The sequence below is a fragment of the Phycodurus eques genome, chromosome 21 (assembly GCF_024500275.1).
Source record: "Phycodurus eques isolate BA_2022a chromosome 21, UOR_Pequ_1.1, whole genome shotgun sequence".
Classification (NCBI taxonomy): Eukaryota; Metazoa; Chordata; class Actinopteri; order Syngnathiformes; family Syngnathidae; genus Phycodurus; species Phycodurus eques.
Genome location: NC_084545.1, coordinates 13,216,945 through 13,239,619, shown reverse-complemented (window position 1 = coordinate 13,239,619; position 22,675 = coordinate 13,216,945). Strand labels below are relative to the sequence as shown.

At 41.9% G+C, this 22,675-nt stretch overlaps 3 protein-coding genes across 4 annotated transcripts; 1 reads left to right on the top strand and 2 right to left on the bottom strand.

The window, feature by feature from the left end:
- Window positions 1-49: 49 nt before the first annotated feature.
- On the bottom strand, window positions 50-10,047 carry zc2hc1a (zinc finger, C2HC-type containing 1A). Its single transcript, XM_061666293.1, has 9 exons — window positions 9,890-10,047; window positions 6,604-6,677; window positions 6,347-6,463; window positions 5,515-5,656; window positions 4,475-4,617; window positions 2,962-3,064; window positions 2,747-2,822; window positions 2,549-2,659; window positions 50-1,952 (listed from the first exon to the last, which is right to left on the bottom strand). The coding sequence occupies exons 1-9, from the start codon at window positions 9,906-9,908 to the stop codon at window positions 1,817-1,819; spliced, it is 921 nt and encodes a 306-aa protein (XP_061522277.1). The 5' UTR covers window positions 9,909-10,047; the 3' UTR covers window positions 50-1,816.
- Window positions 10,048-10,972: 925 nt separating this feature from the next.
- pkia (cAMP-dependent protein kinase inhibitor alpha) lies at window positions 10,973-17,199 on the top strand. The gene is made up of 3 exons (XM_061666773.1): window positions 10,973-11,071; window positions 14,199-14,385; window positions 14,924-17,199. Exons 2-3 carry the CDS (start codon window positions 14,235-14,237, stop codon window positions 14,986-14,988), a joined length of 216 nt encoding a protein of 71 aa, XP_061522757.1. The 5' UTR covers window positions 10,973-11,071; window positions 14,199-14,234; the 3' UTR covers window positions 14,989-17,199.
- On the bottom strand, window positions 14,509-22,532 carry ercc3 (excision repair cross-complementation group 3). 2 transcript variants are annotated; one of them, XM_061666771.1, is made up of 15 exons: window positions 22,127-22,532; window positions 21,633-21,832; window positions 21,318-21,554; window positions 20,290-20,339; window positions 20,056-20,191; window positions 19,701-19,871; window positions 18,741-18,945; window positions 18,256-18,570; window positions 17,962-18,146; window positions 17,681-17,883; window positions 17,488-17,584; window positions 17,300-17,417; window positions 17,079-17,197; window positions 16,637-16,786; window positions 14,509-16,546 (listed from the first exon to the last, which is right to left on the bottom strand). In XM_061666771.1, the coding sequence occupies exons 1-15, from the start codon at window positions 22,152-22,154 to the stop codon at window positions 16,412-16,414; spliced, it is 2,349 nt and encodes a 782-aa protein (XP_061522755.1). In that variant the 5' UTR covers window positions 22,155-22,532; the 3' UTR covers window positions 14,509-16,411. The 2 variants fall into 2 exon arrangements, with proteins under 2 accessions (XP_061522755.1, XP_061522756.1); XM_061666772.1 differs by having other exon boundaries at window positions 21,633-21,827; window positions 22,127-22,231.
- Window positions 22,533-22,675: the final 143 nt, after the last annotated feature.

The window sequence follows — 22,675 nt, the reverse complement described above, 5'->3', positions numbered from 1 at the left end:
TGTTGTCATCTTCAATGGACACACACACACACACACACAGTCGTCTGCATAAAGGTTTATTCATGGAGGCTATACATTGCATGAGTTGCACAAACACACGACTTTTGTAGTCAGCATAGGAACGCATTTTTTATTTTATGAACATGAAGCATGGGAAGTATGCATGGCTCCGATCGTTTTTCCAACAGTAAAAGTGACTATTACATTTCCTAAGTCAATGCCGTGCCACCTTGTGGTACATGTGCCTTTGACCCCGGCCTAACGTTAATGCGAGCAGCAGAGACTTTATGTAACCCTGATGGAACATCAGACCTTACGTGAGAAGCAGGCAAAATGTGTCAAAAACTACATAACGACCCATGCTTGAAGGTGTCCGTGTTGTCAACATTCTGAAACAGATCAATATGAATTCGATATTGATTTACACCCATTCATAGTGTTTTCAATACCAGGGTTTTGAACGTCTTATGAGAAATTAGTATGATTTCAGTCAAAAAGTAACCTAGCTTTTTCAGTACAGTATGTCCACCATTTTTGGAGTGACACGTTACTGGTAAATACTTCAGTTGAAACACTTGTATACTAAATTCTGACAAGCTCTGAAAGTTTGTTGTATTATTGGACCCAAACTACCTTAATTCACTGAATACCAATGAAAACAAAACAAACAAACGAAAACAAAAGACACGTGCAATCCATCTTGGTACACGTGCAAATAAAAACAAAACGTAAATTCAGTAGATTAACAAAAATCCAGTCAAATGAGATGAAATAAGGACAGAATAAATAACAAGTCGGAAAAGGAATGTATGGGTTTACAGAGAATGCTACATTTGTGATGAAATATCAGCATTAAAAGTTAAAAGGGGCGTGGTCCCGGTCTATAAAATCTGTGCAGACAGTGTCTGCGAGAACAAATGGACCGAGATGACGCATATAATTATGCTGCCAAATCGATTAAGAAGGCCGCGACGTAGATGATATGTGGAACCAAGGGGATGGCTGAGCACGTCCTCACACCATGTGGCCAAAACAGACCAATCACGAGGAGATGATCTCCGCGGCATTCTACACACAGCAAAAACCTTTGCCGTGTGCGCGTCAAGTGCCGCATAGGGCCGCGCGCCCCAATGTGTCGGTCACGTGATGCAACACTGGGTAGCCCTTTATCCCAAGGTCTTAGCTGCACCCCGCTCGGTAACAAAATTCGTAGTAGAATTCGTATTACATCTGTCATCATCATCATCCAATGTCTCTTTTAAGACTGTTGTGTCAGTTAATAAGAACTATATCATATTGGATAGTACCAATTGAGACACAGGTGTGTGGGGCAATGACTCCAGTAATAGTCCAATAACACAAGTGCAGTACTTTGAAAAAGCCAATGTCACAGCTATTTTAACAATTGAAGCTTGAAGGCTATATCAAAATTGTAGCAGTTGGGTGAATGTTTCTCTTCTGGAAGTGACGAAAAGTGATAAAGATTTGGAACATGGGATTATACGGACTGAATCCCTGTCAAAGGGCGTGGATGAAATCGAGTTGTAGGATCCATATTTGTGAAACACGGCCCTGGCCATAACTGCTACTCAAATGCTCTAACAACCAAACATCAAACACAGCCATCATAATTCTGCCATTAGAAAAAATAATCCTGAGCTAATGTGTTTTCAATTAATAGCTTTCAATTGTCGATGAAGACTTTGGGACTCAAATGAAAGGTGACAAGAATAAATTGTAAAACCATGCATTTAAAAATAAAATAAAATAAAACTTACCGTTGACATACTTTATTTTTCCCATCGGTCCCTTTACCTTAGATACACATCCTTCTGATGCCACACTCACAGCAAAACTTTGCAGATTCTACGGGGTACCTGGTCCCACATGAGTGACAAAACTTGCTCTTTTTCTCATCGTTGTCCACATCGTTACTGCCGTTGACGTCATCCCTGAGAAATGGAACACAGTCAGATTAGAAACAACCTAAATTGACATCCTCAAACCTCATCCCTGAATTCACTTTACAGGGTCGTGTGGAATTATGTCTATTAATGTTAGCACCTGCGTCGTAAAATGTGGGTATCGACTTAATACAATCATTTATTCTATTACTCATACTGTACTGGGTATTTGCTTTTCCTTTTTCCTTAGGCGTAACTTCCATACCAAACAGGTTCTGTGATTGTATCACAAAACCAAGCAAAACAAACACACACTTGTGGATTTAATACTTGAGAAGTTCAATGAGCTGAAGTCTCAGGAGGTTTGCTGATGCAAATAAAAAGTTAAGATTTGGGTATGAAACAACAAGGAAAAATATGCATTTTGTCTTGGATTCAATGGGCAATTTGTTGAATTTCGAACCGCATTTAAATGGAATTAGAGCAGGTATTCTGTTCAAATATACTTCTGATTGAAATGTGTCCAGCAATACACCACCCAAACACAAAAGGTCAGGATAGTGTAGCATGTGCTTTCCCTCCCTCCTCGCCTCACTTTTTTTTTTTTTTTTTTTGCACAAATGTCTTCTGGGGAGTTGGCTCACCTCGTTATGCAAGTGTCTTCCTGTTTCTTCTTGTTGAGCGGGCCTCTTCCGGGCGTAGTGTTCCTCAGAGAACCGTATCCCGAGCCCATTACTCGACCTTTCATTCCCACACTGACATATAAATTGAAGGGAAAGGTAAGAGGGCGGCGGGGGAGGGGGGGGATTATGATTCTGTACTCCAATGCTGTGTGTGCTCACCCAGAAGCAGGGCTCGTGATCCCAGATGTGTTTGTCCTCATAGAAGCTGCAGAGGAGGCCTTACTGGAAGGCACTCCTAAAATTGGAAGAACTTGTGACTCAATGTAACATCTTGTGCTGCTCAAGCTCATGACATATCGTATCTAACAGGACGTGCTGAATGTGAAAGTGTTTTCAAACTGTTATAAATACACAAATTTTGCTGCAGGTGTTACCAGTCGTCTGAGCAAGGCCTGATCTCTGAGGGAGACGGGAGGAGGCCGAAGGGATGGTTGACACTGCAGAGTTGACCTTCTTGACAGGAGTGGGGGGCTTGTACTGAGGACAAAGGCAGTTGAAAAGCTCAGTCAATGAAAGGCTTGATAGAATAACCACAAATTGCATTACCCCACAGAGTGGTGGGGGTGTTTCTTTACTGCATCAGGGTAAAGCTCCAATTTAGTTTGAAACTCCACTTTAGGTTTACAGATGCCATGTTTGCTATGCGGGTGTAGTGTGTTGTGATAGACAGCATCGCTACATTGGTAGTATCAGATAATAATAACTTGGATTTATATGGCGCCTTTTAACGGGGACTAAACTGGGATTTATTATGCCATTATTCATTTTCAATGGATCCCCATTATGCCTGTATCCCAATTTGGCAGCACGCCAATGTGCCCAGGGGTGCGGGTGCCCGCTTATAGGTGCTCGCAGCTCTAGTTTATCGTGGTCTCATCTTTTCTCTGTCACAAAAAGCAGGCATTTGGACATGTTTCTGTTGACTTTTCATATCCACTGGATGTAGCCAATGTCTCCATCATAACTCAATCATTGTAACCATCCAGCCATCCATTTTCTACCGCTTATCCGAGGTCGGGACGCGGGGGCAGTAGCCTTAGCAGGGACCCCCAGACTTCCCTCTCCCCAGCCACTTCATCCAGCTCTTCCGGGGCGGATCCTGAGGCGTTCCCAGGCCAGCCGAAAGACGTAGTCTCTCCAGCGTTTCCTGAGTCGTCCCCGGGGTCTACTCCTGGTGGGCCGTGCCTCACCAGTTGATCTCCAACTCACCAGTTGGAGATCACGGTCTGATGAAGCCAACAGAACCACATCATCTGCAAAAAGCAGAGCTGCAATACTGAGGCCACCAAACCGGACCCCCTCTACGCCTCGGCTGCATCTAGAAATTCTGTCCATAAAAGTTATGAACAGAATCGGTGACAAAGGGCAGCCTTGGCGGAGTCCAACCCTCACCGGAAACAAGTCCGACTTACTGCCGGATATGCGGACCGAACTCTGACTACGGTCGTACAGGGACCGAACAGCCCGTATCAGGGGGTTCGGTACCCCATACTCCCGAAGCACCCCCCACAGGATCCCCCGAGGGACACGGTCGAACGCCTTCTCTGAGTCCACAAAACACATGTAGACTGGTTGGACGAACTCCCATGCACCCTCGAGAGCTGGTTCACTGTTCCACGGCCAGGACGAAAACCACATTGCTCCTCCTGAATCTGAGATTCGACTTCCCGACGGACCCTCCTCTCCAGCACCCCTGACTAGACCTTGCCAGGGAGACTGAGGAGTGTGATCCCCCATGTTTTTTTTATATATATACATGAATGTCAAAATGGAATACTGAAATATCATTTATGACCCATGTTGAGATTTCAAGCATTGTTTCAGACATTTCCATTTACTACCTTTTAATACTCTGACAACTATATTGGTGTGTACGTTGAATAATACCTGTGCGCGAGCAGGAGTTTTCTTGGCATTGGACAACTTGTTCCTGTTACCCATCCTGGAAGCCTGATCCTGGCAGAACTTAATATGTCCTTCAGCGGAATTTTCGTTGAACCGCCGCTGACAATAGGGACACTGGATTAGGTCTAAAGAACAGATTGAGAGAAAAAGTGCATGTCATTTTTTCATGGCAATCCAATTCTATGAGACGAACTCCCATGCACCCTCGAGGACCCTGCTGACGGTGAAGAGCGGGTCCATTGCTCCACGGCCAGGACGAAAACCACACTGCTACCACCTGGATCTGAGGTTCGACTTCTCCTCTCAGCATCCCTGAATAGACCTTTCCAGGAAGGAACACACCCTCCGGTCCCCCTTTTTAAAATGGGGGCCCACTACCCCAGTCTGCCAATCCAGAGGCACTGTCCCCGATGTCCACGCGATGTTGCAGAGGCGTATCAACCAGGACAGCCCCACAACATCCAGAGCCTTTAGGAACTCCGGGGCGAATATCATCCAGCCCCGGGGCCTTGCCACCGAGGAGCTTTTTAACCACCTCGGTGACCTCAACCACAGAGATAGGAGAGCCCATCTCAGAGAATCTAGACTCTGCTTCCCCAAGGGAAGCCGTGTCGGTGGAATTGAGGAGGTCTTCGAAGTATTCTCCCCACCGGCTCACGGTGGATTGTCTTGACGTGCATATTTCAACAAAAACGTTCCAACATTATCTGCAAAGAAAAATATATTTAACTTATATTTTTCTTATCAAAACTGATGCAAGTTAATGCTGGGGGGAGGGGGGGGGTGGGGGCTGTCAAAGCTTGCTTGGTATCAGGAAAAATAAAGCTAATCCCAGAAGGGAGAAAAATAAACAGCAAAATGTGTTTTAAATAACGGCATTATTTGCTTTTTCTTTAAGTGAAGGTGGGAAAGTGATTTCATTCGAATATTGGCTGTTTGTGGGGGGGAAAAAAACAATCAGACATTTAATTTCAAGGTCATATCGCCCAGCCTCATTTTCCAGTGTGCCAAATATGACTTACCTGGGTCATATGAAGGAGGAGGAGGCGGGGGCAAAGGTGCACCTTTCTTCATGGCCCTCATGCTGGCTCTGGATGCGTGGAGGGCTGAGATTAGGTCCTCGCGTTTCTTGCGCCAATTGGACGGCTTCCTTGGGGGCTCTGCCTGGCAGGAGAAAACACAGAGGAGGTGCTTCCCGCCATTCTGCCGTTTCAATGGGTACATACTATACACGTGGGCAAGTCGATCGGCAGCACACAGGCCCTCGGAGAACTCTGAACTGAATAAATAATAATAAATCAACTTCATTTCTGAGACGAAGATGAACTTCGTGACTGAAATATACAGTAGTTGTATTTGTTGCAAATGTGTATACCAAAAGGAGGAATGACCTCAATGTTAATTGTACATTTTACATGTTGAAAGTACGCTGAAGGAACATTTACAAATAAACGGCTTCAAGCAACAAGACTTAGTTGTTTGCCGAAGTAAGTGCAACAACATTAAGGTCCAGAATCTTATGAGTGACTTGATTGCCATGACGGGCTTTTTCAATGGCCGGATTGATCGCCTTTAACTTGAAGGCAGCATCGTAGGCATTATGTCACAAACGCACGGTAGAGCAGATCTCAGGATCGATCTGAATGCTTCAATGTGTGCGGATTTGATGAAAAAAAGGGAGGCCAAAAATAAAATTCATGAACAGTAAACACAAATGTAATTGCATTGTTCTTTAAGCCGCAGGGAGTAAAACTAGTAAAACTTTGTCCTTTGACAGGACAAAGTGAGAGAAAAAAACCCTAAAACTTTTAAGTCCAATTTAGACTGAAGCCGCCCCTCATTGTGTGCTCTTACCTTTGGTTTAAGGGGTTTGAGGGTGGGGATGTCCGTGCCAGCCGCTCTTTGCCTGCTGGAATCAAAAACCTTCCTCCGTTTCGATGTTGACTTTTGGCAGATCTTGGAATGCCTCTCCTGGAGAAACGGAGAAAACGTTTCTCAACAACCACCGCACCAAACACCAAATAACCACAACTTTATGTCGTGTGCTCAACAAGTGTCACGTTATGGAAATAATCTGTGTTTGGGAATGTAAGCAACAGTGTTGACTTTACCAGGACTTTCAGAAAGAACATTCTTTTACAGGTATTACACTGAGACAGCTCTCCAACAGGAAGGGCTTCCCCATCTGTGAATTAACAAAAGTGAATTATGGAGTCAAATGTCATAATAATTGAGATGTACTTACTGTAGATTAGAAAACAAAGATGGAACGCGCACTCACTGGCATAAAATTATGTTCTGTTAATTAGGAGTGTCAATTATTTACAGATCGTTGCTATTTGCGGTCAGGCCTCCCTATCCCCCGCGAGTAGCATGGGTCCACTGTACTGTGAAATAGATTGAAGTTGAAGGTCCCTGAGTTCACACAATTTGGAATGGGACCAAAGGTTGGGTGGAAAATACAGTCCGCTTCTCAAATGGACATTTCAATAACTTTCGGGACCTGAGCTGACAGCACCACGCAGCTCAAACAGCATCCCCCCCTTGACAAACACCACAAATGGCAGGCTCGCTTCTAGTGTCCTGATAAATGTACACTCAATATACTGCGTGTGACACCATTACATCATTCAGCTTGCCCGTTGGGTGTGGCACATTTCCTTTGGAGGGTTACACAGAACAACAAACACACTGCCTGCTCCTACCACCAGGATGAGCTCCTGAGATTCAATTTTAACTTCACAGTCAGTTAGATGTAGGCCTCAGAATGCCTAAGCGATGCCTGGATGACAAAAGATTAGTGATTGGCCCTTAGGCCCTCTTCCAATTAGCAACACAAGATGAAGGTCAGAGGAGGGTCAAAATTCAAATCAACGTGTCCAAAGACTCACTGAGGTCCTGAGCCACCATCCAATATAAGGGTGATTCTCCAACTATACTCAAATTTGGTCAGGATATTTTTCAGAAATTCCAACAGCTATTTTTAGAAATATTTTGATTTGTTCTACTTCATCACAATGCGTAGTAATTAAATTACATAAATATGATTTTTCTTTTTTGTCATTTTAATCTTGCATTCGGCGGAAAGCATCATTTCCATCACACCGCAAAAAAAGATGTTTTTCAAACAAAATGACGAGCATAACCCATGTTTTCAAACATTTAATGAGATTTCACACATAGATGTACCCAAATGTAGAAATGTATTTTAAGCATTAAAAATATAATATTTTCTCATCATCTAGATGACAAATACCTTTTTACTATCTTACTGAAGTCTTTCAATCAAGTTTGTACATGACAGAATCATGAGTTTTCCAATCCCAGACATGAATTGTAACCATAACTGCATCATTTTCAAAACTCCTAAATATTATTCGTGTAGCTGTGTTATTGTTATTACTTTTGTGTAAAAATATGTGTTGTGATGGACATGACATTGTGTGGTGGAAAAGACAGCACATGTTGGAAATGACGTGTGACACAGCGCATTGCTGAACATCGGCAACCTTTATTTTCCTTGACATCAAGTGTCATCGTTTTTGAAATTTTCTGTTGTTTAAACGTAAAAAATAATGCACATTAATCTTACCTACAAAAAAAATCTACAAACAAGTTGCAAAACTAGGGCTGGCCGTTGGAAGCAAAACAAACATTCATTAATCTCGCTGTAATTCGTGATTTAATCTTGTCAACAAACTGCCAAACTTGCATATGGATTCATTCCTTTATCCCTGATAATCGAGAGCAGAGCATATTTCTGCCCAAACTGTGCGATCCAACATCTTGTGCCTCTTTGTAACTGGTTGAGGCTCTGGGGCCAGTCTCAGAACATTTTCACGTTGGTACCAGATTATGTCCTCTCTCATTGGCCAGAAAAACCTGTTTTTGCCAATGCGGATCGCCATCGAATGTGACCACACACCATTTTCCGATCAGCCCTTCCGGTCTGCAATGGCCTGAGCTGTGGTGTTCTTTTTTTTTTTTTCCAGGTATCTTTCTGAGAAACTCTTGGTATTTAAGAAGATCTGATTTGATCCTTTCTCTATATGCTTTTGATCTCTCTGCTGTGGTCTCGCGTGACATCTAAAAAAACAGATGGTGTCACATTTAAGTATCTATTCTTTCATGTAGTTTGTGTATATACAAAGTATGAAATAGTGTATGAAGTGTTTTGCATAATTGAATACACAGTATTTTAAGTGATATAAGACAAATAAATGCATTTATAACACTAACATTGTCATTTCCATCACAACATGTCTTTTCCATCACAATAAATAAAGTGATGGAAATGACAATGTTTAGCATTTCTTTTTAAATCTCATGTCATATTAGCATGCTAATCTCTGTTTTGGAGTTAGCATAAAATATACTGAAAATACACAACATAAAATGGTATTCTTCTCATTATTTGTACATTCAAAGGAAAGATGAGGTGTTTGGAAATGACGACCAATAAACCTACTCTTGGTTTTGCAAAATTTTACCTTGATTTTTTTTTCTTGTTTCCCTCCCTTCCATGGAACTAACACTGCTATCCTGCTATGAGCTCTCCTGTCACATGACAACTGATGTGGTTGCAAGTAGACAAAGGTTTTTAAAAAAACAAAAAAAACAAAAAGTTAAAAGTTACACATTTTGTGATGGGTGGTGGAAATGACAGTGATCCCTAGGGACAGGTGTTCTTTTTATGAAAAAATAAATAAAATACTCATATTTTTTCAAGCACATGATATTCTTCATTAAAATAAGGAATTTCTGTGCCATTTGTCAATAAAGATACTGTTGAATATTTTTAAATTTCAGTCTTATGAGTATGAGGGACTGAGAGTCCAAAACCTGACCAAGGGAGAAAAGGACATATAGCAAAAACACTCAATATAAAACCATATTTTATATAACAAAAATAGTAATGTATCGACCATATTTTTTTTGTAAGTTCGTCTTTGTATCTAGTAAGTGCAGCATGAATATTAAAAAAAAAAAAAAAAAAAAGAGAAACGTGTTTTTGTTTTTCTTATTTCTGCCTGGGACAAAAATTCTTTGATAGTTGGAGAATCACCCGTAAACACTTGGCTTTACAGTACAGTACACTGTTTATAACCATTCATATACTGCATGCACACAGCACAATATCAATAACGATGTCTAGGTTGGAGATTACATATATTCATTTAGAACAGTGTGGTTGTTATTTAAATAAAAAAAAAACCTTGTTTAAATGTTTGTGTCGTATGTAAATCTAATTGCAGTCTTTCGAGCAGCGAGGTAACGTTTACCTAGCCAGACAGGAACGACAACCCAAACAATAAGAGGTCGCTGGCAAAAACACCCCAAACTGAAAACTGGATTTTGACACGCAAAGGCAAAACTAAACACCGTAATTTGGCTTACCTCCGAATTCGTCCATCATGAACGTTTGCTTCCTTCTTGAAGTCAGATGCGGCTCAGCTGCCCTAACAAACAAAAGACTGCTAGTCGCCGAATGATGTCAAAGGGGTTCACCCCTGAGTACTTCCGGTTTTGCTAACAGACGCCAGGGAGTCGCTTTCATTTCTTTGTTTGCAATCCGATCTGTTCACTTGTCAACTCCTCCCACCAGAGGAGCGAGGAGGGACAAATATTTGGAGAAATGAGACGCAATTCACTCCTCGATGTTCTCATTTCAAATAAAGATGACCTGTGTCACTACTCAATCGTCACCGTGGCTGAATTGTTACAAACACAAGTTCCACAACGCGTGTGGAATTTACGTTTTATGCTTCAAATGAAACTAAATCTAACTTAAATGTGGTCTGCACTCTTAACCTTCATACACACGCTTTATTATTTGAATTAACGGTGGGAGGTTTTTTTTTAAAATAGACTTTCGCATCTTGAATCTGTTGATGGTTCCCGTAGTGAGCTTCGACGGAAGTGGCAAGAGGCGAACTATCTTGTCTCAAGTGATCTTTGCGCTACCAATGGCAACTGACTTGTATGATGCTACCAGAATGTCAACATCCCAGGATTCCATTGGTTGTTTCTGCCTCATGCAATATGCACGGCAACCAGCAGATGGGGCATGGGAGGCAACCCCTGTTCCTAAATTCAAATATAGAAATTAGATGTGCTTCTTCTTTTTTTTTTCACGTGGACAAATGCAAGGTGTTGTTGTCATGTATTGTAATGCCAAAAGTTTTTTGTTTTTTTTTAAATATTCTCCTCCAAACACTGTTTCTCTGTTTGGCATATCGCGCACATATGTGCATTGTGACTGGAGTGACTGACAAGCAGCTGTTACTAGGAGATCGGCTGTGGGCATAACAAGAGGATCACTGTTCTCACCCTCACACACAGACACGCTGCACTGTGCACTGTTTGACAAACGCAACAACGCTGGTCTTTATTTTGAAACGACAACCGGAAACACGCTTATCACCCCACGGTCACCTGATATTTGACGCTCTTAAACCTTTTTCCACAGTGTAACGAGAATATCTGAGGCAGAGGTACCGCTCCTCCACCTGATATAGTCGACTCCGAATATTTGGACGCTTTTTTGTTTTATTTTTTTATTTTTAAAAACCTTTCCAGGTACCGAACAACAATTCCAATTGTTTATGTGATGCAGAATGTGAACAACGAAAATTGGGTTGACTGGTTTAGCGAGGGGCCTTCAAACATAGACGAGCATGTCGATTATTGCAATCAATGTGCGCATGACCGTTACCTGCATGTACGTGTTCACCTTTTTATCGCGTTGTATGTATTTTGCAACAATGTGCACTTCAACGCCTCGTCATTCCTGCATTTTCCTTCCACTAACGTGATCCTAATCCCATAAATTAAATAGGGAATATCAACATGCAGTATATGGGAATGGGAGTGTCCCGTTATTTTTATGTAAACATTTCAAAACGTGGATACAATAATTAGTGACAGGTTTGAATGAGAAAATAGGTGACAAGTTTTATCATAATTTAGCCTAACAGGTTGAAAATGTAAGTGTAAGACATAGAGTTTAAGATCCTTAAATTAACAAGACGAAGATCATGTAGACAGCAAGTTTACATTCACCTCGCTTTGCTCCTTTTAGTTCCCTTGAAAAGCGTGATGTCACATCCAGAATGCAGATTCATGGGGACTAGTTCTATTTCTTTAGAGGGCAAAATTACCACATACCAAAGAGAGTGGAATGCTGTGTGAGGGACACACAATACATTTTTTAAGAAATAAATTAAAACCACTATTTCCATTGATATTTTATTTTGTGATACCTTATTTAAATAGGACCAATAGTGACGGTGCATTTCTAATGATTTTCATTTAAGTAGCAAATATGTCACTTTGAAACAGAAAATTTGCCTTGGGGACATATTGGGAGAAAAAAGTACGTGAACCCTTTGGAATTTCTTGAATTGCTCCATAAATTGGTCATAAAATTTAGTCCGATCATATAAATCACAAGGCTGAAAAGAGTCTGCTTAAACTAATACCACACAAACAAGTCTATGTTTTCACATTTCGATTGAAAATAGCATGTAAACATTCCCATGACAGGGAGGAAAAAGTCAGTAAAAGCTTGGATTCGATAACATGTGGACCCTCCTTTGGCAGCAATAACCTCAACCAAACATTTCCTGTAGTTGCAGATCAGACATGCACAGGGTCAGGATGAATTTTGGACCGTTCCCCTTTACAAAACTGTTGCACTTCAGCAAGATTCCTGAGATGTCTGGTGTGAATAGCTCTCTTGCGGTCATGCCACAACATCTCAATCAGTCATTACTTTGACTGGGCCACCCCAGAACACGTATTTTCTCATTCTGAAGCCATTCGGTAGTTGATTTGCTTCTGTGTTTTGGATCATTGTTCTGTTGCTACTCTTTTGAGCTTCAACTGTTGGACAGATGGCCTCAAATTTCTCTGCAAAACAGCTTGAGAAACTTGTGAATTCATTTTTCTATTACAAGCTGTCCAGGCCCTGAGGTTGCTAAGCACACCCATACCACGATGCTTCCTCTATCATGCTTTACAGTTGGAATAAGGTTTTGATGTTGGTGGCTTGTGCTATTTTTCCTCCACACACGGCGTTGTGTGTTCCTCCCAAACAATTAAACTTTGGGTTCATCTGTCCACAGAATATTTTGCCAGTAGTGCTGTGAAACATTCAAGTGTTCTTTAGCAAACTTCAAACATGCAGCAATATTTCTTTTAGACAGCAACGGCTTTCTCCTGAGTGTTCTCCCATGAATGAACCCCATTCTTGTTTAATATTTCACTCAATGGTAGTGTTGTCATCAGAGATGTTGGCATGTGCCAGTGATTTCTCTAAGTCTTCAGATGACACGCTGGGATTTATTTTCACCTTTTTGAGCATTCTGCGCTGTGCTCTTGCGATCGTCTTTACAGGATGGCCAGTCCTTGGAAGAGAAGCAACAGTGCTGCACTTTCTCCATTTATATGCAATTGATCTAACCGTGGATTGATGAACATCAAGACTTTTAGAGATACTTTTGTAAACTTTTCCAGCTTTTTTCAAGTCAACAATTCTTAATCGCAGGTCTTCTGAGAGCTCTTTCGAGTGAGGCATGGTACACACCAGGCAACGCTTCTTGACAGGAGACAATTCAAACCTGGTGTGTTTTCTTGAGACCAGAGCAGCTTTAAGCCAATAGGCAGAATTGACCCATTTTCTTCCGTTTTCACTTCCTGTAGTGTACTTTTGTCCATACAGCCCTACTCTTTTGTTCTCCTTTACTTTTTAACAACATGTGCTGTATTTTTCTGATTGCCTCAGTTGTTTGGCATCTGCTTCAAGATATGTTCGACTGAGCTCTGGTTGCCTGCTCATGGCACACACACACTTGGCTAAACAGCAGACAGGCTGCATCATGTGAGCAAGCAGATCTAAATTATGAAAACTTCCAAATTAATATTTAATTGGACGTGTACCAAACATGCGTATAAAGGATAAAATCATCCACATTTATAAGAGCCCTCATCATCCTAATGTAATTTGAATAATCCTGCCACTGCGTCATTGAGAAAATGAGCCTTTTAGAAGCAGTACTACGTACAGAGTAAAATGATCATCTGACTATTGCTAGGTTAACATCTGCGGGGTCTCGCCCATCTTGACACCATTCGGAGCACGGCAGCTGCCTGGGTTTCATTGCTCACTCACATGGAGAAAGAAGTTGCATCTGAAAATAGACGTGAATGCCGGCACTGTCATTTGAGGTTGTCAGTGGGCTAACCAACCTATAAATTGCAATAGAATAGAATACGCTCAATAGAGCATCATTGATTTGCATAAATTAGGTTCGACGTCTCCTCTTAATGGACACACAGCAGTGAAAGCAGAGTAAAGGCTGTGCTATGGTGAGCAGAAGACTGGGAGTGTATGAATACCAACCCAGGGGTTTAACCCGAATCTCCGTGGCAACACAGAGCCAATCGTACCTCATGCCAATTCCAAATGAACTGGCATTTGAATATATTCCACCTTGGACCATAATTTCATCTTTTTGTCATCAGTTCAAGAACATTCTGGTTCCTTCTTAGCTCTCTTGTTGACTGATTTCAAAAGAGACTAGAGATTAATGACGGATTAAGTCCTAAAAAAAGAGACGGGAGCCCTGTATTAAGGGCATTTTCTTTATACAAACCTCCTGTCTGTACGACACATGTCTCCTTTTTTTTTTTTTTTTTCTACAAGCTTGTGCAGGTCCTGCCATGGTGAGGCGTGGCAGAGATGACGGATGTGGAGGCTTCCTATGAGGACTTCATCGCTTCTCGACGGTCCGGCCGCAGGAACGCCATCCACGACATCCCGGCAGCCTCCGGGGCGCCGGGAACCGCAGACCTTTCGGCGAGCCTGGCGCAGGTCAACATCAACAAACCAAGTAAGAGGAAGTAAAAACTTGCACACATGCTGCCCGGCCACAAAATTCAGAACTGCCTTTGCAAACAGTATAATAATGCACAGTTTTCATTGCCACTGTCAGAAAGGTATTATTTTAGTAGGTCAGCCTTTAATGGAGAGGTATATCAGGTAAAGTATATCAGACTATGGACCAGGACGAAGTCCACACCTGCGCACAAATGTAATAAAAGTGGCTGTGTTATAAAGCAAGTCTATCAACATACAAATCCAGAAAGCGAGCACAAAGAAAAATTTGAAAGCAACACCAGCTGAAGCAGGCCAAGGAAAACATGACTAAAATGATACACATTAGGAGTCAAAAGTAGATATGGGCATAAGAATTATAACTGATCGTTAAGAATTTTATCGAGGGTGTGGAATTGATCATTTGAAGCATTGAATGCAAAACTGAGTGTGCAACATAACAAGCGGTCGGACCTTCAAAATAAAACGGCACATTGCCGATTCTGCGGGCCATGCATGAGTCTGACTTGTCAATTTGCTTCTCTGTCGTCCAGCTGATGAAGGTGAAGAAGAAGCTGAGAAAACAAAGTCTTCTTTGTCAAAAGATGACAGCCGGTGAGGAGGCAGCTGGTCGGCGAAAGGGCTGTGGAAGTTTCTAAAACTTTAAAACGGCACCCCTGAGCGCACACAAGTTGTGCTTTATGGCTATGAACAGACTCCAAGCCATCTCCTGCCATAAACACGTCATCTCCACGGCACCCAGTATCATCATCATTTTGCATTGAGGCGTGATCCAATGTCCTTAAAGGGCCTCATTCCCGAGCTCACCATTCCTTGAGAGGCCAAACACGCTCAGTGGACGTGAAAGGGAAGGTGAGAACGGCCTGGGGCCATCACAGGTTACTGGGGAAGGCCTTAAAGCCCATCCAGGATTGACAAATCCTGCCCCCCTTTAAGCACTACACCACTGCAGTTTGGAGGATTCCAAGGTTGTGATTAGGTTTTACCACGTTTCTCCTCTGTTCTTTTGGAGAAACCCCAGAACTGACTAGCTGTCCCCCCGCATTTTGTTGCCAGAGCACATTATCTAGTCCAGCTCTTTATCTTAAATTCATTTTTAGTATTATATTTTTAAATGATGCTAATTGTAGCTTTTAGTACATTCATAGGTTCCCCACTGTATCGGGATAAATCCAAAATGACACACTGCCATTTAGCATTTATTTACAAACTAATCTTAGATATGATACAGTTGTAAGAATGATGTGGAATACTGACTGCTTGCAAGTTCACGAGTGTACTATCGTGTCTAATCTGCACATATTCTATCCAGTGTTTCTGTTAAAGATTAGTATTAATTGTTCAGTTTCTCAGCAGAAATAACTGCCCTAGGATGTACTGGAGCTACATTCTCCAAAAACCTTTACTAATACACGGTGCACATACAATACTTTTCTGAGTTGAATTTATGCTTGGCAACATTTTAAAGAAATAAATGGATTTTCGTATTCAGTCTAAATTAAACAGCATGAAGATGTGAAGACTAGTTTACGACCAGGTTCTATTTTGCATATTGGTATTTGTCTTTATTTTTATGGACGTTTACCGTCTAAAAAAATGTTTTTCTATAGTTTGGACGATCAAATAAAGCTGATTGAAACAATAAAATAGAATTAATTTTTAAAAATTGTATTATAATATATATATATTAATAGGGTGCAGATAATTTCAGTTAAAGTTTATTTTGTCTCCTTTTGCCCCCCAAGGAACAGTAACGTGATCTGTTTTGACAAGGTCAATGTCTCCCATTAGTGGTCACATGTTGCTACTACAATAGATTGTCGTAGACGTCTATGAACCTGCACGCATGTTTTGGGAATGCTGGAGAAAATCCACGCAAGCGCGGGGAGGACATGCACACTCCGCACAGGAAGGCCGAAGCCCGGATTTGAACTCCCACCCTCGGAAGTGTGAGCCTGATGTGCTGACCGCTGTGGCCTCTTCACGCCGCCTTCCAGTGGCTAATGGTAAAGTCAGCCCATCTACTTCCTGAAGCGCTTGAAGAGCGGATGGATGCCCTTGCCCAGAGACGATGCTTTGCTTTTGCCCTGATATTCCATGTAGACTGTGTCATCAGCACCAGACATGGAGCTCATGGTCCCTGTTCGCCGTGAAAACTGTTCGGGAAATAGAAAGGAGATAAAAACAGTAAAAAATGCAGCAATCTGTCAGCTTTATCATGTATGTAAGGTTATGGCGGCACCCACCTGTGGCCTGGTGCCCACCTCCCCTGCCACAGTTTCCTCCTCAGCATCCAGATCAGATGCAGCCAGAACCTTTTGGAGGAGCTGTTGCTGATCCTCTCTGGTGGAGAACATCAAATCTTCTTCCTCCATTCCTGCCAACTGTGTGATCACCTAAGAAACGTACATGGCTTTTACATGAGAAATGACTATTTTACATAACATTTGGATTTCCAATGTGGAGGAATCTATCCATCTGCGCCATCATCTTATTTGTTCTCTCCAAACTGTATAGAACTGACTTAAACATTAATTCATGCTCTTTACATTCTTTGTTTTTGTTTTTTTAAATTCTTGTATATTACAATACAGTACGTTAAATTCACAAGTCAAGGTACTACGGACTGAATATTGTCAGGACAAAGAACCATAAGCAGTGTCCATGTGTCCAACAGTTAAGATATACCTTAAAGCTGTAGCCCTGGTCCACTAGAAACCTCTGTCTCTTGGTGGAGTATGCCATCTCCTGGGTGTCTTGGGACACCAGCGAATAAAAGAATGCGTTGTACTCCTCTGCGACCATTCCTAAAAAGGCAGACTGGTGGTGTGAGAGGCTGCTTTTGTAAATGTTTCTTGCATTAACACGTAGAAAGAAAGTGTTCCGTTAGAACAGTAAAAGAAACTAACCTTTCTTGGCTCTTAAAACTCGACCAAGCCTCTGGGCTTCCTGCCTCCGTGACCCACCATGAGAGGAGATTTGGATTAGAACATTGGCTTCTGGCAAGTCAAATGAGGTGTCTCCAACCTGTTAGGTGGCAAAGATATATTAAAGAAGCTTTCGTGAGGTACTCACTAACCCATTCCCTGTTTGTTACCTTGGAGATGAAAATTGTGTTGATCTTCGGGTTGTGTTTGAAGTTCTGCAAGATCTGCATACGTTCCCCTTGTGAGGTTGGCCCATAGATGTAGGGCCTTGAGCAGACAATTACAGAGAGAACTTTAATACTGAAATTCTGTATTACAAAAGTGCTCTGTTTTTTTTTTTTGGGGGGGGGGGGGGGTACATACTTGTTAAGGCGAATTGCATACTCTTTCAAGGCAAAGACATTATCAGCAAAGACAATGATCTTGTCATTGCGCCGCTCATGAAAGCGAATGAGAAATTGGCAAGCCCTGAATTTATTGGGATTCATGGTGTAAAGCAAGATGCGCTTCTTAGTTTTGATGGCCACGTACTCTCTGTAAAACTCTGGAGACATCGGGCACCACACCTGCAACACAGACAATGTTGATAAGGAAGTGCATACAATAAGGACTATCAGCTCCTGGGAAGTCTGCGATTCTTTCACCTCTGCGCACTGGACTTTGGCTATGTAGCCATTGCTCTGCAACTCCATCCAGTTGGCTTCATAAAGCTTTGGCCCAATTAAGAAGTTGAGGTCCACAATCTTGTCATCCTCCCTAACTAGAGTAGCAGTGAGGCCCAGTTTGCAGTGTGCCTGGACGATGGTCAGTACACTTCGAAACATTTTGGCTACGAAGAGGCATATGGAAAAAATGTTAGCATATCAAACCATCGCACAAAATGCACTTATTTCTTGTTTTATTGGCAACTTAATATGATGTGTGATGTTAAACCTTACCAGGAATAGTGTGCACTTCATCGAGGATAATCAGACCCCACTCTTGGCTTTTCATCCACTCCATGACCCTCTCAGCTTCCCACGAGCGCTTGGTGGTGTGGCCCAGCATGGAGTAGGTGCTGATGGCCACTGAGCAACCGATGGGCTTGTCCTTGGCGTCGGAGGTGAAGCGGCATATTTGAGAGTCGTCGATAGTCGACCACATCTTGAACTGGGACTTCCACTGTTCCACTGACACAGAGGAGTTACCCAATACCAGGCAACGTTTGCGGACTGTGCACGCTGCTGTCACGCCCACCAGAGACTTTCCCGCTCCTGGAAAGCAGGAAAGCAAATGTACATAAGTTGTGGCCAGTAGGTCTGTGCAAACACACATTGCGCTATGTCAGTTTGACATGAAGAAAAATTTTAGAGTTTCAAACTAATTTTTACTGAATTTTTCATCATTCCATCCTCCTTTGCCAACAGTAAACCAGCATTCTCACCACAGGGCAGCACAATGACTCCGGAGCGAGCGCGTCCATTGCCAAACATCTTACGCAGACTTTTTTCCTGATAGGGTCGTAGTACAGCAGTCGGCTTCAGGTCGATGTTGATATCTGGGTTGACTGTATCATTCCGAAAGTCGTACTCCGCAAGGAGCGGGTATTCCAGCTCAATGCAGCGCTTTTGTAGCGCCTCAATCATATCCTACACAAAACCACGATGTACATGTTGATTTGAAAAGTCACAAAGCACCTTCAGCAGTTTGTTATTGGTCTGTACACTCAGTGGCCATAGAATTTGTTCTAAAGGGATCCCTTTCAAGAGCTGTATAATTAGCAACACCCCAAAGTATGATGCAGCGCAGTTCTACACCACAGCAAACCAAAATCGCAACAATAAACAATGAATACCTCTTTGACACTATCAATCAAAATTGATCATCATTGTCTTCTGGTCGGGAACTGTTTTGATACAGCTCTTTTGCAAGCCTACCTAATGTTGTGGCCAGGGAGCGGATATCACAGTAATTTAATTCAGTTTGCTTCAGGCAGCTAGCCTTACATACGTACAGTTTCCCTCGGCGGGCCATTATGAGTGTGAACCCGTATAGCCTATGATCGCCCCATATTACACATACACAACAAATTCATGGATAACTAGCTCTGAAAACAGAAGCCAGTAAAAATTGTTTGTTCAACTATTATTCAATTTGGGATTGGTTAAAAAAAAGGCTTTCTATATCTGAACATTGATAACAGAGCAGAGAAAGTGTCCATTTTTATATTTTAACAAGAAACATGATTTGCTTTCATGTGCCACATAGAATAATGTGGTGGGCCGGATCTGGCCCCCGGGCCTTGAGCTTGACACCTGTACCTTAGAACATCATCTACTGTATTTGGATTTGAACTTCATCGGAAAACCAACAAGCTGCCGTACAAAAAAAATGTAAACCGCACCTGTTGAATCTCAAACGACACGGCCTGAGTCTCTTCCTCCTCCTCTTCCTCCTTATCCATCTGCTCATAGTAACTGAAGATGTCCTCAGGGACCTGTTGGACCGAAGTTTGACCATCAGCGGGCTGCTGTGAGGTGGAAGGACCTCCTTTGTCCTCAACAGACTTGGAGATCTGTTGAAGAAATACAGTATCGATTGTTCATGAACCATGACATTGGTTTTCTTTAACTTTATTAGTACTGTAGGTAAGACAGCTGTTATATATACAGAAATACTTAGGTCATTATTAGATGTTTTTAAATTGAACAAGTTAAGAGTTTTTGTGTTTGGACAGAACGTTTTAACAGGGGGCTTACCGCTGACTTGCTGTGGATGACCTCAGTAATCAACTCGCCGTCTGTGCCATCAGGAGCACATAGGCGACATTTTCGGATCTTTTCGTCCTGCAGGAGACGTTGAATGACATCAGGGAATGTGCTCTCAACAAAATACCTGAAGACAGAATGACACGCAGGTTAAAAAAAAAAAAAGTGAAATAAAGATCAACAAAAACAAGAAAGGGAATGATTTTGAAGTGCCCTATTATGTACCTGTTATGCTTGAGCACCAGCTTGACTTTGCCATAGCTCACAGTGCACAGCTGAGAAAAAGAAATATCAAATAATGAAAAAAGAAACTTAAACATTTTCATGATCACTAAACGCATTCAAAAACAAAGATGTTGAAGACAACGTAACCTTAATAGTTGACTTGGAGTTCAACAACCATCACCCACATACAAGCTGCTGTTAAACATAGCATGAATTTCACTCAAAGTTAACACTCCTTTTACGCATCATCAAACACTCAAATCTAACTTTTTAAAGAAAATTATTACTATTATTCTTATCATTTAACATTTTTATTTTGTTCTTGATCTTTATTATTATGTACAGTGCTTTTTTTTACCACTGTGGTCATTTTAAAAAGCGTAAAGTGGCCTATTCATTTGCGCAGGAGGCACATGTGCCACTTCTGCATTAGCCTCCTCGGGGGAAGTGTGGTGCACGCATGCTGATCACACACGTACACTTTATTTAAAAATAATAATAATAATAATAATAACTTTTAAAAAGAAAAAGACCCAAAGAAGAGAGAGACGCAATTGAGCGTCACAATATAACATGTTTCACAGAGATGAATATACGCCTGTGAGTATTATCATCTCATTTTTCTGTGCCGTATGTGGTCAAATATTAATTATTTAAAAGGGTTATTCCAATTCTTTTCTCTTTACTGTGACATCGACACTGTTCCTAAGCCTGTCTACGGTGTTTTGCATACATGTGCTAGCATTAAGCAAGAGGAGACAAAGCTCTGTGTTTGGCTAAATATACAACGTGTGTAATTCCACTCATCGTGTTTAGTTTCACAGAAAACCTGAACTGGAATGTCAATAAATAGCTTGAAGCGAGCATACACACGTGACCTTTTTTGGTTTGCCATCTGCCAAACTGCCCGCACCACCCTCAGGGAGGACATAATAGTACGTATACGGCAGGCTGCTATTGAGTCCAAATACGAGCACAGATGTACAGTGTCAGTCCTCATATGATATCGGTGCGTCCAAAATTCATACCTTAATAAACTGCACAATTCCATCCGGCACAGAGGTCTTGCTGAGTTTCTGCAGATATTCCACTATGTCAGAAGTCTGCAGCCCCACACTGACTGCTGCATACAGTGAATACGCTGTTAGTTTGTACTCGTGGATGTGGCTGGGCCTGCACACCGGCTCTGCAATGGCCACCAAGAAATCCTGCGCATACTTATATACTGGTGAAAAGGCTTCAAGAAAGATGTGTCCATCTGGAGCCTGCGGGAGAGAAACTCAATTACAATGAAGAACAATTATCTTGAATGAATTCTGAAAAGCAGAAATGACACCGCTTACCACCCAGAGGGGTCGTGAGGAGTGGTCATTCTTTAGAAGCATCTGACTGCGATAATCTTTGGCTCCATATTCATCCATCTTGGTGGTGGATTCATCCACTTGTTTCCCCGCAGCAGCTGGTATGGCATCCTGCGACTTGCCACCCACCACGTCGTCTTCATCTTCGTCCTCCTCATAGAAACGCTTTTTGGACTTCTTCTCTGGAGAGCATAACATGTTGAAAACAGACGAGAACTGATCAACTGGAGTGGCGTATAAACGCCTAGTGATAAAGTTATGTCAGCGGGAGCAGCAAAGTCAACTGGAACTAGAGCAATAACTGAAATGCAGCATTGATGTTGACAATATCCTCATGGGTGCGATGCAATCAAACGGAATGTGGAATATGATTTAAGTCATTTGTGCATCACTAAACACCCATTTAGAAGGTTGAATCAAATCTAGCTTCAAGCTAGCGAGCTGAAACGTACTAAAATGACGATTAACTAACTCACCTCGATCCCCTTTCTCCCTTTTCCCCATTTTAACGGCTCAGAAACCCCTTTTCTCTTGCAATCGTTGTCGACAGACGAATAGCGACGGTAGCGTGTAATCAGCTTCGTCGTCGCAGGAAGGTGGCGTCACAACATTTTCTTTGGATGACTTGATTTGAAAGGTGGGATGATATTACCGCCATCTATCGGACTGGAGTGTGGATCCTTTGTGCGTCATTAAAAATAAAATAAAAAATACAACAATAAAATCCCATATTGTACAAATGTTATGAGTGCCCAACGTGTTCTATTACCTAGACCCAATTTTACCCACAATCAGTGTCTGTCTTAACACTTAAATCTTAAATCGATTCAGAGCTAAAGAATAAACATTTTAAACAAAGCATTTTGCTTTCATTCGTCGTTCGTTTTTCTTGGCGTCTCTTTACTTCGTTTTACCGTCAAAGGCTTAAGGTGCCGGTTCCATCCTGGTTCGCACCTTTCAAAATTAAAGCAGATATATTTAAAACAGGAAGTCAAGTTAAAACTTGCTCGCATAAAACAAAACAA